This window comes from Rhodnius prolixus, unplaced genomic scaffold (genome assembly GCF_049639745.1).
Source record: "Rhodnius prolixus isolate KJV_2025 unplaced genomic scaffold, Rpr scaffold_5, whole genome shotgun sequence".
Taxonomy (NCBI): domain Eukaryota; kingdom Metazoa; phylum Arthropoda; class Insecta; order Hemiptera; family Reduviidae; genus Rhodnius; species Rhodnius prolixus.
The window spans coordinates 40,901,572-40,917,649 of record NW_027411624.1 but is presented as its reverse complement, the minus strand read 5'-3'; the positions used below and the strand labels follow the sequence as shown (position 1 = coordinate 40,917,649).

The 16,078-nt window shown below is 32.1% G+C and overlaps 2 protein-coding genes across 2 annotated transcripts in view; one reads left to right on the top strand and one right to left on the bottom strand.

The window, feature by feature from the left end:
* The window catches only part of LOC141458143 (uncharacterized), an 85,918-nt gene that overhangs the window by 65,873 nt on the left and 3,967 nt on the right, over positions 1-16,078 (top strand). The gene's annotated exons all lie outside the window — the stretch shown is intronic.
* LOC141457951 (uncharacterized) lies at positions 11,164-14,414 on the bottom strand. Its single transcript, XM_074135357.1, has 2 exons — positions 14,258-14,414; positions 11,164-12,133 (listed from the first exon to the last, which is right to left on the bottom strand). The coding sequence occupies exons 1-2, from the start codon at positions 14,315-14,317 to the stop codon at positions 11,297-11,299; spliced, it is 897 nt and encodes a 298-aa protein (XP_073991458.1). The 5' UTR covers positions 14,318-14,414; the 3' UTR covers positions 11,164-11,296.

The window sequence follows — 16,078 nt, the reverse complement described above, 5'->3', positions numbered from 1 at the left end:
AATTTGAATGTATTCAATTTTTGAAAGGATTTACCGAATATAATATATTTTTTAATTCTAATCGATAATTTAAAAAAATTAAATAGGCGCTCTATATTATTGTTAAGAGTTTTAGCAAGTATTGTTACGACATCAAAAAGTCAATACTGTTATTAAAAATTAATTATTTATACAGTAAAACTGGAGGTTAAAGAAAATGTTAAAGGTGTTTAAGATTGATTATAGTATGTTTAAGTTTTGTGATTTTTTAGCCAGTTTTTTTTTTTCATTTTTTCTTACTCCTAATAATCTGCGATCGTTTGCAGCTTTCAGAAATTTGAGTTTTCATTGCTTTTGAGTTCATTAGGGTCCGAAAGCTTTTCTGAAGCACTGTAGGCCTCTGGAATGCGTGTTTCTTTCACCTTACTCATTGATAAAGAGAAATATCGAACCATAAAAAGAAGATAAAGGAACAGTAGGATAAATAATTCCTCATCAGTATGCCTACGAAAATGAGAAGTTTGAATTGAAAACAACGATTAATTTATTCAAACATGATTTAACATTTTCCATAAACCATAGAACTGCTTTTCTTTTTTTGATAATTTGTGTTTTCATTCGTCACATAAAAATATAAAAACAAGCAAATATAAAAACCACTTCTTCTTACTTAGTGGCATGTTTTTTTTGTGTGAAAACTTAATTTCAACAAATTTCCACGATCTTAATAAAAAAAAGAAGAAGAAGAAGAATTACTACTTTCAAGCAAAAGGAAGTGTTCCCATTACAAAATAAAATTCACGGTGTCTTGCCACAGAGTACCGCTTACTATCGACCAAACATCCTTCCGCCCTAAAAGTAATATCCTATTTGCCTATTGTGCACGTTTCCATGGCTAAACACACCAAACTCCTTGGTTGGTGGTGGAAACAGATTTAAACATTATTTGCAATGTGTTAGTAATTTAATTCATTCCAACAAATATTGTTTAAATAAATAGTTTATAATAGAATCAGTAAACTATTCAAAACAAAACACAGAATCTATTTAAACAAGATACTACTGCAAGATAAATATGAGACATTTTCTGAGGGTTCCTTAATTTCGAGTATTATTTTTGTTTGCCTTTGGGAAGTGGTGCTGCCTTATGCTACCCTTGGCTCTTATAAGAGCCTAATGGAACACCAAGAAAACCAGCGGAAATCCAATAAATACTAGGGTACCAGCCCTACCACCTGAGATAGTTGTCAAAACAAACTGAACTAAACCCCTAATGGTAGATATAGCCTTTTTTTCCTGCTGTCATAATGTCCAGTTAGGGAATCAATCGTAAGTCTCGAAGGAGGCCCGTCTTCGGCGCTGTTATTTGCCTGAAAAATGGAAAAGTTTTACTTCCTAAACGATACCTGAGTAAATAGTTATGTAGTTAAATTGTTTATAAGTAAATAGCTACCATGACATTAAATGTTTTATTCACACATAGTGCCACAATGTTATCTGGAAACCACGTTTCAGTTTTTGACATGATCACACGTTTATCTTCAAAGCTTTTTGTTACTTTGACATCCTGGTCGTAAAGGTTAATCGTTGGAATACATAATTAGGGTCCCTGCATTTATCTTTTCAGTTATGTGCATGCATGTAAATGAGGAAAAGTCTCAGGTCTTTCTTAAGGCAGTATCTTGAAGAGCTTAAGAGGAACATTGATGTAAATCTAGTTCTTGTGAAAGAGACTTTAGTTATTTTGCTATCTTATTCGATTAAAACTGCTCTTAATTTAGTCCTCAAAAACGTCGTCTATAAAAACTAAGTCTATAAAAAGACTAATCTAAAAATAAGACTATAAAACAAAATTATGGTTTTTTTTCTCCTTTCCATTATTTTGCTGATTCCAAGTTGGAGAAACAAGGAGCGTAAGCAGCGACAAGTAAATGGGTTAATGACACACCAAGCCTCCGAACACACTATGCCACCAACATTTAATCAACGGGAAAAATAGCCAGAGGGATGTTACCATGGGTAGAAGTACATGAAACGAAACTGTAGTACCAACCGAGTAAGGGTTGAATGATAAAGGGTGGGCGAATGGGGGTAGGTACAATCTTAAAACCCTCAGCCACCACCCACTTTTGGAGGCGGCTTTTGCCTTGGAGGCGGTCGACTATTTTCCAACCTTAGTATCAGGAGTGCAAGCATTAACAAAGAGCTTGGATCAAACAATTTTGAAAGGGCTTAAATCTCTCTCTCTCTCTCTCTCTCTCTCACTCTTCTCTCTCTGTCTAGAACCCTACAGTTTGTTGTAGACTGGCGGATGACTGTGCGCCAGACGAGAACTTCTCCCCACTATAATATTACCCCAGAGGGTCCGAACGTTTCACTCAGTTGGTCGGGTGTTCAGTAGTACAGCTGACAGTAAAATCCCGGGGCTTTATAAGTGGGTGTTACCAATTTTAAATTTTTATTATTTTTGTGGTGGTGTTTATTTTTATTAAATTTATTATCAATAAACTTTATTTTTAATACATTGTATAATTTTTTTATATTATTTATTATTATTTTTTATTTAATCACTACAAAAAAAAAAAGTGCATATTTTTTGTTCAAATCCAAATATAATGGTTAAAATATTCATCTTCCATTAAGGTCAGTCTATTAAAATATATTTTCAAATTATTTTGTAAATTTTAATAAATAAATAAAAATAATAGGTATCAATACTCGTTTGTACTGATCGGTTTCCCTTGTTAAACAAATTAAAACGTACTATTTTCAAGTTTAAGAAAATTTTAGCTAAGGAAAATTAACAAATTATTTAGTTGTTAATAAATATTTGCAAATAAATAAAATATCTGCCGATCTTTTGTTGCGTCAATTCGCGATCATCAATTCCTATTTTTATTATATTTTTTTTCATGTTTTTAATAAATTAATTTTAATAAATTAATTGTTAAAAATTTATGGCTTTCCTTTGCTGCTAAAAACGTTTAATTACTTTTAAATGTTGACATCACTAACGAATTAATGTAATAAGTCAATTCATTCATACATAGTATGAATATAAAAAAACAAGTAAACATTATAATATTCTTCCAAATTCATAGATTTTCCTAGCTGAATCAGAAATCCTAATAATTATCAAAATTAGTGGAAAACTTATTCGTACCATCTTTGGCCGAACTGATAGATCCCTACTTGTCGATAACAATTCTTTGATAACTGCTGTTAATTCTTCTAAATTCTTGAATTACTTAGCCTTAAAAAGATTATGGAGCTACAAATGTTCGGAACAAATGAATATCCCCGGTTAGTGCAGAATAAGATGACAGCATAATACCAATTAAATTAAATATTAATATTGATTAAATATGTAACTAAACTTTAAAATTGAAATAAAATTGGTTCTGGCCAGAAGTGTTTGGAGATGTGAGTCTTGTTAGACTGGGGTATATCCGCAGGGACACCCAAGTTCCTTGAAGAAGTGGCTAGTCCATACTTTCCCCCTACGGATGGAAGCGAATTCAGGATTTTCAGGATTTATTTCGAAAGATTCTGTCTTAGAAAAAATATTATTTATTAATTTAGCAATTAGCAATCTGTACATAAATATGTACAGTAAGTAGATATGAGTAAAGAATACGTAGTGCGTGATAAGCAGGTGGCAAGAAACTAGCCAACGGGAAATCAATGATGAACTTCAGACGTCAAAGAAGTCCGGTAGGCCACTAGCGAGGTACATTGACAAGAATGACAGAGGTGGCAAGATACTGAACGAAAAGATTACAGTAACTTCAGAGAACAGTATGAAGCGTTGAGCTATCTGTTGACAGTAGTTTTGATTGAGAATGTCTGTACAGTTCGTACTTTTTTTTAGGTTTTGTTTTTACAGGATAGTATTGTATATCAATCGTTTTAACGTTAATTAAGCAATTAAGGAGCGTCTTCCAAGTAGACTGTAAACAGGTTACGCAAGTTTTGTCATTGCTTGCCATTGATAAAGTCTAGGATGTGGGTTCCATGTGATTCATTTGTCTATGTTGCGCCCAAGGTAGCGCACCAGATCTGTGCAAGGAAAAGAACAGTTGTTGAAGAAGACACGAGGGCAGGAGTCCCGCCAAAAGAGCATGTTGGGGTATTTCTGAGGGTCCTGGAAAATATCTACATAACCAAATGTTAGTTTTACAGTGAATAGAGATGCTGTACGTTAAGCGTAAGTCCTGCAAAGATGATGTGAAACTTACTCTCATAGCCTTGCAAACCACTGTACCTATCTATAAATCACTTTCATCTCAGTGTTTATTTTTATTTCTCTTTATGTATTTTGTCGCAACGAAACAAAATGTTTTATACCGTTTCGAAATCAGGAGAAAACGTTTTATTGCATTACTAGCAGTTTTACGAAAAATAAAAAAGACAAAAAAAGAGTAAATCATTGAATTAGTTAAAGTAAAGTACTATTTGTAAAGTAGAACAAAAAGCTATATTTCCGGAGAAGTATCAGCGGAAGGATGTTCCACTACGGTAAATCCTGTTTAGTAGAGTTCAAAATTTCTGTCAGTATTACAGATAATTAAACAAATTTACTAGCGGAGCTATTCCAGTGTGAATAGGCAAGTCAACCTCGAAATCCAGTCTCGGCATATGCTAAGTTCCTGAAAGCAAACCAGGATTGCTACAAAGTCAATACTACAAAGGTCAGAGTTCAATAAATGTATAAAGCAGCGATCCGATCCTTGTTCCTAAATTTGTCGTAAATTGCCCTAATAGGAGCTCGATAAATCCGTGTTAGCAACGTTAGATCCACCAACTAGTGCAACCATTTTACCATTCAGCTACGTTAGAAGTGTTTGCTTTAGCCAAAGCTATTGAGATGGACGTATATGTTGCATCAGTTAAGTCTTTCTCTACTGGCTGAAAACCTCCCAGAGTCGTCACCTAGATTGGGCGTCTCTCTCTCTGAACAGCCAACAGGTTTTCGCCAATAGGCTCGGTGGATCACAAAATACCCTTAAAATGCTTTAACTTATTTTCTTGCATTACTTATTAAAGTTTTGTTGCATTACTTATTAATAATAGTTCCCTAGTTCAGATTTGCGGAACTGCATTTTAAACCAGTGAAATCCACAGAATTTTAGACAGCGAAATAGCTGATCTTATTCTATTTACTAGGTAAGGTATATATGTACGTATTTAGATTGTCTTTTATGCTGTGTCATCATCAAAGGTCATTGGCACATAGAGCTTTTTCCAGGGCACCGCAATCCTCCGGACAGTGTTTTGTTTTCGGTTAAACCAATAATAATAATTAACTATTCCAATTATAAGCATGAACCAATCAGCAAAAACTGAATTAACAATTAACAAGAAAATAAGAAAAGTTTTGAATACATCAATGAGACTAGGCACTAGATTAAAGTTTTGCACTATCATTTTTCCGAATTCATTCCGTAATACCTCATAGAAACGATTCAATAATAAGTTATTGCATGGTTCTTGGTAAGACGATAATATTAGATATCACAAATACTTAGGTAATTATTCTATGAGGTAATTTCTGAGATACTGAAATAATTATTTAAGCCAAATAAAGAAGAAGTTTTTGCTATTAACCGAATATATTTTTTATAATGTGCAAATCCGAAAAAATGAAATCACAGAATAAAATGAATTAGTAAAGAGATTAAAGCACGTTTATAATTAATTTATTTTTAACAAACTAATATGAAATAAAAATAAAGAAGTTAAATCCACTCCTCATTAAAAACGATAAAAAAATGTTTTTGGATCCAATAGATGAGTCTTGAGACAATATAGTTAACACTTAAAAATATGATGAACGAAATTAAATCTAATGAAAACCTGTAATATACAATTCCAAATATTTCTATGCTTCAAAATACATACTTCTATCAAAAGTTTTCTTCTTCAAAATGCATACTTCTATGTTGATGGACGTAGTAAAATTTTTAATAAGGAAGATTATCCATAATTGGGTAAAGACATATTTCTTGATGTAACATACAAGCAGTCTTAATTTCCACAGCATCATCCAGTGAGAGCATGGAATTCGTTGGAGCATATCAGTAATCTAAAACCGTTCACCATCAACCCTGCCCTCACCAGACATCTGGAAACTAAAACTTGAGAATGTTTCTCACCATTACGTTAAGACAGTAAAGTAAGGAACTTGTAATCTTGTAGAGCTTAATTTACTTTCCAAGATATGAATAAAACTTAATTCTGGATTAAATATCAACTTCCAGTAATTATGGAACTTACTTCTTTTTCTTAAATCATTTCTAAGGTTAATAGAATTTGGGAAAAAATGCGACGAAGTTATAGCAAAAAAAGCCTTTTTTGGCCAGTTTTTCATAGTTTTAGGATCCGATGCTTGTTAGTACTTTAGAAAACTGAGGTTACTGTGGCAGATTTATAATTTATGGAATAGCAGAGAGCGAGGGAATAGTAGGATACTTTTCAAAGGTTTTAGGTTCTAGTCAGAACGGGATTTATTGTTATCCAAGAACAATCAGACGGAGATTTTAAGAACTGATCAGGGAACTACAGCACAAAATAATCTAATCTAATTGCAGGCATTTTAGTTTTAACATTTGGATTAGATTTTATTGGTTTTGGTGGTACTGCAATTACTATTGATTAATTTCAAGTATCATTTCATCGGAGCTAAGCCAGTTGTATTTTTGTTGATTCTGGATCTTTTGATTTGGTTTTTTATAGATTACAAAAACTTTGGAAGTGTTATGAGGTAATCTAACTGTAAATATTGTATGGCTATCTTCAGATGTAGGTACTTTTGGTGTGTTTGTACTTCTTTTTACCCTTTCGTCTGGAACTCCATTACTTCTTGTTAGCGAAAATTTCGGCCAACTTCTTTTGTACCATCAGCTAGAAGGATCTTCATCGGTATCACGTAGTTCACTGTCTCCTTGGAAACATGGTTTCTCATGACAAATATGATTTTGAAACAGAAAATATTTGGTTACAAATATAATTTTTTTATATTAAATTTCTGTCAAGAAAAGTGTGTTGAAAATCATCACTTATTTTTTCTTAAAAAGGAAAAGTAAAGGAATCGCCTATTTTCGATTCTCTAATGTATATATATATATTCCATGTCTACTTCTCACTGGTATTATGTACTTTGCAGAGCCCCTTAAATCTTTTATTTGACTGTTTTATCTAAGAGTATCTTTTACACTATCTGTACCGTTGTTTTTCTGCTTCTAACTTTCTACGATTTTTATTGCTTTTTTGAAATACGTAAGAAATGTATTGTGATAATATTAATACTTAGATTTCGTCGGAAATATCCGCTTTAAGGTCTCTTAGTTCCGAAAAAGCGATTTTTATAAAATGGTCTGTGTCTGTCACTGGACGTTCTAAAACTATTACTTGAAAAGTTTATCGATGGTAATTCCAAGGATTTAATTTAATATAAACACATTTATTGCCGATGGGAGAATAGACTCTCTTATCTAGTGTTGTTTGTAAAAATTCTCAGTTTTACCACTTATATATTATTTATCATCTTTATCCAATGGCTCCACAACACAGTTCCAAGTTTTCGACCACCTAAATTAATCTCTTCCTATTAATTACAAAATGAGACTTCTCTACAATTGGCGATATCGTTATGAGATATTGTGATAATCAACTATACTTGCGAACGGTTCTATAACTAACATATTAATGAAATAAATCGAATGAACATTGCTTGCAGAATTAGTTTTAGGCCAGTTATAAGACAGAATGGAGGTAGACATCACTCTAATTTTTTTAGGATCATTGCAATATATTTGTTTTTGTAAACTGTTTAAAATGTAAGTTAAAATGTAAAGATGTTTTTGAAAATAGGAGTTTGAAGATAAAGTAGAAAGGCAAAAACTATGGGAATTTCAGGAAGCGAAAATCGCAGGAATGTTCTTCCAACAATCTCATTGAAATTTTGAATAAGTACAAATAAGTAACTAAACGAGAGATATAAAAAAAAATACAAATCTTACCCCAAATGCTGAGTAAACAAACACCACAATTATCAGCAAAAGTAGCCGCGGCAAGTTCATCGCTAGCTGTGTTCCTCGTTACTACGGCTGTAATTGAATAAATACACGAAATTTTTCCTTGAATAATTCTTGAACTAGAAAAAAATGAGTTTTAATTATGTATTAGTTTGATTTTATTTGCATAATGATATAATTTAGTGGAACAAATCAATTTTGAATGTTCTATAAAAGATCTGTAATAAAAAAATTCATTTTGAAATTAAAAACCAAGTATGCCTCTGGAGACTAAAATTCCTTTTATTTTCATCTAAAATCTCCAGTTTAGGCTTGAAAGTGGAAACTACCAAAAAATGTCTTTTGTATAAAGAAAACAAGGCTTTAATTAGTAATTTCCGACCGTATCGCTTCAAAATGCTTTCCACTTAACGAAATCTTGTGTAATTCCTGATTTTTAATAAGGAAGTTATTGGAAAATTTGGCACTCAAAAAGGAAAACAATAAATTACCTATTTTTAGTTTTAAGTCCTTAGCTGAGAGGTTACGGTATATTAGATTCCAATTCGGAGATCCTAGGTTCGACTCCAGGTTCTGTGGCCCTTAAATTTTCTTTTTCTAGGAGCTTCTTATATTTCACTGTTCGGTGATGGAAAGTGTAGCAGAGCATACTTGCTACAGGTCAGAGCTAAGAGTGCACTAGCACTAGTCAATTTAAAGACTTCGTAGGCAGCCGGGATGGCAGCAGTCGGTAACATGATAAGTATACCAATTTCAAAAGTCACTTTCTTCATTTTCTTTTGTCTTAAGAAAACGTGTTTTATTTATTTTTTACTGGAAATATGCATTACTGCATTGAAGATCACAAAATAAAATAAAACTGACAATAATTGTACGTGTTTAACATTTAATATCCCTTAGAGGTCTAGCCACTTCTTGAATGATCTTCATAATCCTGCGAGAAATCCTAGCCTAATAAAAGTCACTCGACCTTCAATTATCGCAGTTTAAGAGATCTTGTTTTTTTTCATTTTATTTGGGAACTGTACGGCCTGTAAAAATGTTGAAAAGTACATAGAGTATGTGCTTTGGCTTGCCCCCACCGCACACGCTTGATTTTGTGAACGGCTAAATTTATAAAATTAGCTTCACTAACAGCTAAATTATTAACTATTTAGGGACGGATGAAATGGATGATGAAAAGCTATTTAAAAAAATATAACTTGAATGAATGCTCTCAAGACTATTACTACACTTAAAAGCTTTTAACATAAATTTTCTTCAAATTTCAAGTCACCTTTAATTCTTTTCACATTAGAAGATGGACATTTACTTATTCTTAAAGGAGTACTTCTAATTGAATTTCTAGGATAGATGTTTTCTGTAAAAGTTGCAAATGTATAATATATGTTTGTAATGGATATAAAAAGTGTTTAAAAAATCTGAGGCTTAATTTGCGAGATAATCTTAAAATATGGCAAATTCCACACCACAAAATGGTATTTTCGGAAGTACAATAACAAAATTTCTCCTACTTCCTTGAATAAGAGAAGCTAAAACTCTTGTACGACCACCCAAAACGACTTTTTCTCGCACCAATCATTTCAATTCTAATTTTATCTTCGCACAAGAACTTAGGAAGAAGAAATATCACAAGTTCCATAATTCTCTCTCTAATTGCTCTAATCCATTTGTACAGTCTCTCGCCTCTACTGTTATTCTTAACAATCAAACCAGTGTCCAATGGCCCCGGGACTTCCTTGAAGCCTGAACATCATCATTGACTTCCTGTAGAGATTGCTACCCTTCAGTAGTTTCTCCCCTCCTGCACCATTTACATCTTCACCAATTACTTATTTTATGTATTCATAAATAAATTGTAAATGACTAAATAAAATTTAAGAAATTATCTTTCAACCTAAACAATTTCTACTACCATTTAATATTATTGGACCAAATTAGTTACCCATTGGCCCACCATAAATTACAAGTAGATATTTAAACTGGCAATAAGATTAAATTTAAATTTGCCTCAGCTAAATTTGAAAATAAATTTTCAAATTGTATCTATCACCAGCAGAACATCTAAAAATTAATTTTACTGGAAAATGCTTACAAATAGTAGTGTTTAGTAGAATATTTTAGTGGGTTTTCCTTTACAATATTAGCATAATTAATTTAAATAATTAAGAAGAAAATTATCAAAGTTGGGAGTTTTTCAACGTTATGCTTTTTCATACAGTTTTTGTCGATCAATCCTCTAACAGCTGACCAGCTGGACAGTTTTAATTTAAAATTATATTTTATGGAATCTTGAATTTATGGATGTTGTGAATTCTTGTTTTCTATAACAGTAATTTGATGGTAGGTAACATACGTAATATTACAGTTTAAAAAATAAAATATAATCTCTTACACTCATTTACTTAATTCCCTTATCTAAGACTCCACCTTGGAAAAAAATTAACATGGAATCTTCACAAAATCGATTCAAACGAATTGAACTGAATCACAGATACAGAATTGTTAAAGAAACTATTAGACGAACGCTCCCAACTCACTTTGCCAAAGCAAAGGACAACTGTGCAACACTCTACTAGCTCCAGTAAGGGCTAATGGACTATAAGGGACGGCTAAACGGTCAAAACTTCTATCGCATTCAATACTTACAATCCAAAATTCTAAGTACCATAGACAATGGTCGGTCTCTTTTCCACATCATACCTCATCATCTCTTCTGTTTATGCAAAAGTCCAACTCTGTTACCTGTAATTTCTTTCCAAACCATCCGCTCATTTAAATCCAAGCCCTCCCAACCCCATCTCTTCTAGAGGTTTGAGGCGCCGCTGAACGTTGGGTATCCAGGAGCCAGCCCTAACGCCTCCTAATAAGACTATCATCCAGTGATGGCTGCCGTTCAAGAAATCAAGCATGTGTGCGGTGGGGGCAAGCCAAAGCACATACTCTATGTACTTTTCAACATTTTTACTGGCCGTACAGTAGACAAATTGTTAAATAAAAGGAAGAAAAAAACCAAGATCTTTTAAACTGCGATAATTGAAGGTCGAGTGACTTTTATTAGGCTAGGATCTCTCGCAGGATTATGAAGATCATTCAAGAAGTGGCTAGACCTCTAAGGGACATTAAATGTTAAACTAAACACGTATAATTACTGTCAGTTTTATTTTATTTTGTGATCTTCAATGCAGTAATGCATATTTACAGTAAAAAATAAATAAAACACGTTTTCTTAAGACAAAAAGAAGAAGAACGTGATTTATGAAACTGGCATACTCATCACGTTACCCGCTGCTGTCACCCTTGTTGCGTAAAATTATTTGTTTTTCCTTACCAGAATCATTACCCAACACCAGTTTGTAAGGGATATTGCTGAGGTTTCCACCTACAGCTGGTATCATTTTTTGTCTATTGAATTCTTTGTCATCCTTTCTACCTAAAAGGAGTTCTTTGTGCGATCCAGTCTCTTTACCCGTCAACTGATTGTAAGTGTCATTGCTGAAATTTCCTCCTTCATCTTGTACCATTTTTTGTCCTTTAGCAAGTTTAAAGTCTTTCAGTTTATTATCCATGAAAGTTTGGTCATAGTTTTGTTTTGAAACAACTTCGCCATCTTTTCTTTCAACAACATTTCCTACCTTTTTCTTAATAACGTTCCTTGACGATTCACCAACCGAATGGTTAAAATTTTGTTGAAGTGATGCTTTTGCTTTGGCTACAATACGTTCACCATTAGGTCCAGTTTTAAGGATAGGTTGATCAATTATGTTTTTATGACCGGTTTTGGAACTTTCTTTTTGCACTCCTTGGTCAGATAATTGGTTATCATAATGCATCGTTTTACCATTAGGTCCTGCAGATTGTATATTGCCTACTTTTTTCGCTTGTGTAGTCTCAACGAATGAGGAATTTTTATCATGGTAATCTTGATCTTTTACAGATCCATCTGCTCTTTGTATAAAAATACCAACATCGTTGTTATTGTATGTTTTAGAGTATGAAGTTCCAGACGTGTGAGTATAGTCCATGTGGCCGTTCGGAATGTCAGGGAAATTTGGCACAAAATATGGAGAACGACGAAGTCTTAAATTAACAAGTGCTGCTGCATTCTCAGCTCTGACCTGTAACAAATATGCTCCTCTAATTATTTTTTTCCAAATTTAGAAATTAATTTATAGAAAATTCACTATAAATCAATTAAATTCATATGTTATGATGTGTTTTTCACAAAACGTATTGTACTTTAGTGATTTTTTACTATAAAAAAAGTCCAAAACATGGGCACTTAGTCCCAGTAATCCGGGTGCCTTTATAATGAATTTGGAAACTCATTTCAACTATAAAATTTTAGATACAAATAAGACCCTTTTATGAACAATTACCAACTTTTTAAAGTTATAGCATTTATATCTTATTAAAAAAAAATACACACACACAAAATTAGTCTATTTCAACAGCTGCCTAAATGCGGTAACTACATAAAAGAATTGGAACATAGAATATAGACTTAAATTATTTGAATTTAATGCAAGATTTAATAGCATTGAAGTCAACAAGAGTTACAGCATCCTGGCTAACACGTTTAATGTACTTTAAAAAAAAAAAAAAAAAAAAAAGATGTAAAGTAAATGTTTCCGCCTCGGTCCCAGACACCTAATTGGTAAATTAGACGATAAGCTCTAATTAAAAAATAAAAATAGCAGAGAGTGAGGGAATAGTAGGATACTTTTCATAGGTTTTAGGTTCTAGTCGGAAAGGAATTATTGTTAGCCATGAACAATCTGACGGAGATTTTAAGAACTGATCAGGGAACTACAGCACAAAATAAACTAATCTAATTGCAGGCATTTTAGTTTTAACATTTGGATTAGATTTTATTGGTTTTGGTGGTACTGCAATTACTATTGATTAATTTCAAGTATCATTTCATCGGAGCTAAGCCAGTTGTATTTTTGTTGATTCTGGATCTTTTGATTTGGTTTTTTATAGATTACAAAAACTTTGGAAGTGTTATGAGGTAATCTAACTGTAAATATTGTATGGCTATCTTCAGATGTAGGTACTTTTGGTGTGTTTGTACTTCTTTTTACCCTTTCGTCTGGAACTCCATTACTTCTTGTTAGCGAAAATTTCGGCCAACTTCTTTTGTACCATCAGCTAGAAGGATCTTCATCGGTATCACGTAGTTCACTGTCTCCTTGGAAACATGGTTTCTCATGACAAATATGATTTTGAAACAGAAAATATTTGGTTACAAATATAATTTTTTTATATTAAATTTCTGTCAAGAAAAGTGTGTTGAAAATCATCACTTGTTTTTTCTTAAAAAAGAAAAGTAAAGGAATCGCCTATTTTCGATGTCTACTTCTCACTGGTATTATGTACTTTGCAGAGCCCCTTAAATCTTTTATTTGACTGTTTTATCTAAGAGTATCTTTTACACTATCTGTACCGTTGTTTTTCTGCTTCTAACTTTCTACGATTTTTATTGCTTTTTTGAAATACGTAAGAAATGTATTGTGATAATATTAATACTTAGATTTCGTCGGAAATATCCGCTTTAAGGTCTCTTAGTTCCGAAAAAGCGATTTTTATAAAATGGTCTGTGTCTGTCACTGGACGTTCTAAAACTATTACTTGAAAAGTTTATCGATGGTAATTCCAAGGATTTAATTTAATATAAACACATTTATTGCCGATGGGAGAATAGACTCTCTTATCTAGTGTTGTTTGTAAAAATTCTCAGTTTTACCACTTATATATTATTTATCATCTTTATCCAATGGCTCCACAACACAGTTCCAAGTTTTCGACCACCTAAATTAATCTCTTCCTATTAATTACAAAATGAGACTTCTCTACAATTGGCGATATCGTTATGAGATATTGTGATAATCAACTATACTTGCGAACGGTTCTATAACTAACATATTAATGAAATAAATCGAATGAACATTGCTTGCAGAATTAGTTTTAGGCCAGTTATAAGACAGAATGGAGGTAGACATCACTCTAATTTTTTTAGGATCATTGCAATATATTTGTTTTTGTAAACTGTTTAAAATGTAAGTTAAAATGTAAAGATGTTTTTGGAAATAGGAGATTGAAGAAAAAGTGTAGATGCTACAACTTTGGGAATTACCCATACAGAAAATCGCAGGATTTTTCTCGCTAGATTCTTATTAAAAATGTGAAAAAGTAAAAATATGTAACAAAATTAGGGAAATAAAAAAAACAAATCTTACCCCAAATTCTGAGTACACAAATACTACAATTATCAGCAAAAGTAGCCGCGGCAAGTTCATCGCTAGCTGTGCTCCTCGTTACTACGGCTGTAATTGAATAAATACAGGAAATTTTTCCTTGAATAATTCTTAGATTAGAAAAAAATGAGTTTTAATTATGTATTAGTTTGATTTTATTTGCATAATGATATAATTTAGTGGAACAAATCAATTTTGAATGTTCTATAAAAGATCTGTAATAAAAGATTTATTAATATTTCATTTGGAAATTAAATAGCAAGTATGCCCTTGGAGACCAAAATTCCTTTTATTTTCATCTAAAATCTCCAGTTTAGGTTTGAAAGTGGAAACTACCAAAAAATGTCTTTTGTATAAAGAAAACATGGCTTTTATTAGTATTTAACCGTATCGCTTCAAAATGCTTTCTACTGAACGAAATCTTGTGTAATTCCTGATTTTTAATAAGGAAGTCATTGGAAAATACGCCACTCAAAAAGGAAAACAAATAATTGATTTACTTTTTAAATAAGGGTATATAAACTAATTTGTAAAAAGCTTCAAAGTATATCTTAATAATTTTACCTCGATTTCAGTGATTCCATTTTTTTGCAGATTGTGAAAACCTTATTTTAATGTGTTTTGCAATATCCCACAAATTTTAGGGAAAGCTATAAATTACCTATTTTTTGTTTTCAGTCATTAGCTGAGGTGTATACTGGATTCCAATTCGGTGATCCTAAGTTCGACTCCAGGTGCGGGTGGCCCTTAGATTCTCTTTTTCTAGGAGTTTCTTATATTTCACTGTTCGGTGATGGAAAGTGGTGTATTTAAAGAGAGAACACTGTCCGGAAGTCGGCAGTGCACTGAAAAAGACGCGCCTAAAATTAAAAAGAATATATTAAAAAATAATAATACTAAATACAATAGCTTAGTGCATAATGGTGATGAGAGATTACTATTTCAAATCCCATTTTAATCTAGTTTTTATTAGTTGGACAAAATGTTTTAGTGCATCCAATTCCCTCTACAACTAATTGATAGTTAAATGACGTTAATCTTCATCTGAAAAAGTGGGCATTTCTTTAAAATTGGAAATAACTATGTATATACAATTTAACAAAATACAATACATACCAATATTGTCTAATGATCTTCTTCTTTTTAAGAAATAAAATAATAATAATAACAAAAGACCAAGCTGTCGATGCGCCGGGGAAAAAAATAAAGATATTCGCACATTTTCTAAGTTTCAGGCTTTTAAGCACAACGATCCTTGCTTGCAATATTGTTTTCCAGTAACAGCTCATCAGATGCTCATAAATCTTCCCCGGATTTCTTGTCTACAGCATTATGGATACATACACTTATATTCGCAGATAAGGTAGCCGAGGTTTCTAAATACAATCTTCTTTCATGAAATAGTTCTAATAGTGAATTTTAATAACAAGCAAATAAATTTAGAAAATAATTCATTAATTTGCTTTAAATATTATATTATTGTAATCATGATAGAAAACAGATATAATAACAAATATGAGCGCAGAAATTACAAATTCAAAAACATTGGAAAACAAGTTTACTAGGACATCTAGCGAAGCCTTGTTGGTTTAATAGTAACGTTAACAGTTTAGTAAGTAAACAAGAGGTAGGTTAGAGCTTGCTAAATAAGTACATGTCAACGAATGCATTAAAAGAGATTATTTGTCTTCTACAACAATATTAGTAACGTTCAGAGTTAGTTCGGTCAAAGTTATATTAGAAAGTGCAGTCGGAGCAAATATACAATTTGGTAAATCCTTCACATATTTATTTGTTTTAATC

Coding starts and splice junctions, on each gene's coding strand:
- LOC141457951 (XM_074135357.1), bottom strand. CDS start 14,317: ATGAACTTGCCGCGGCTACTTTTGCTGATAATTGTAGTATTTGTGTAC. Junction 12,134..14,257: donor TTGTGTACTCAGAATTTGGG/GTAAGATTTGTT, acceptor TATTTGTTACAG/GTCAGAGCTGAGAATGCAGC.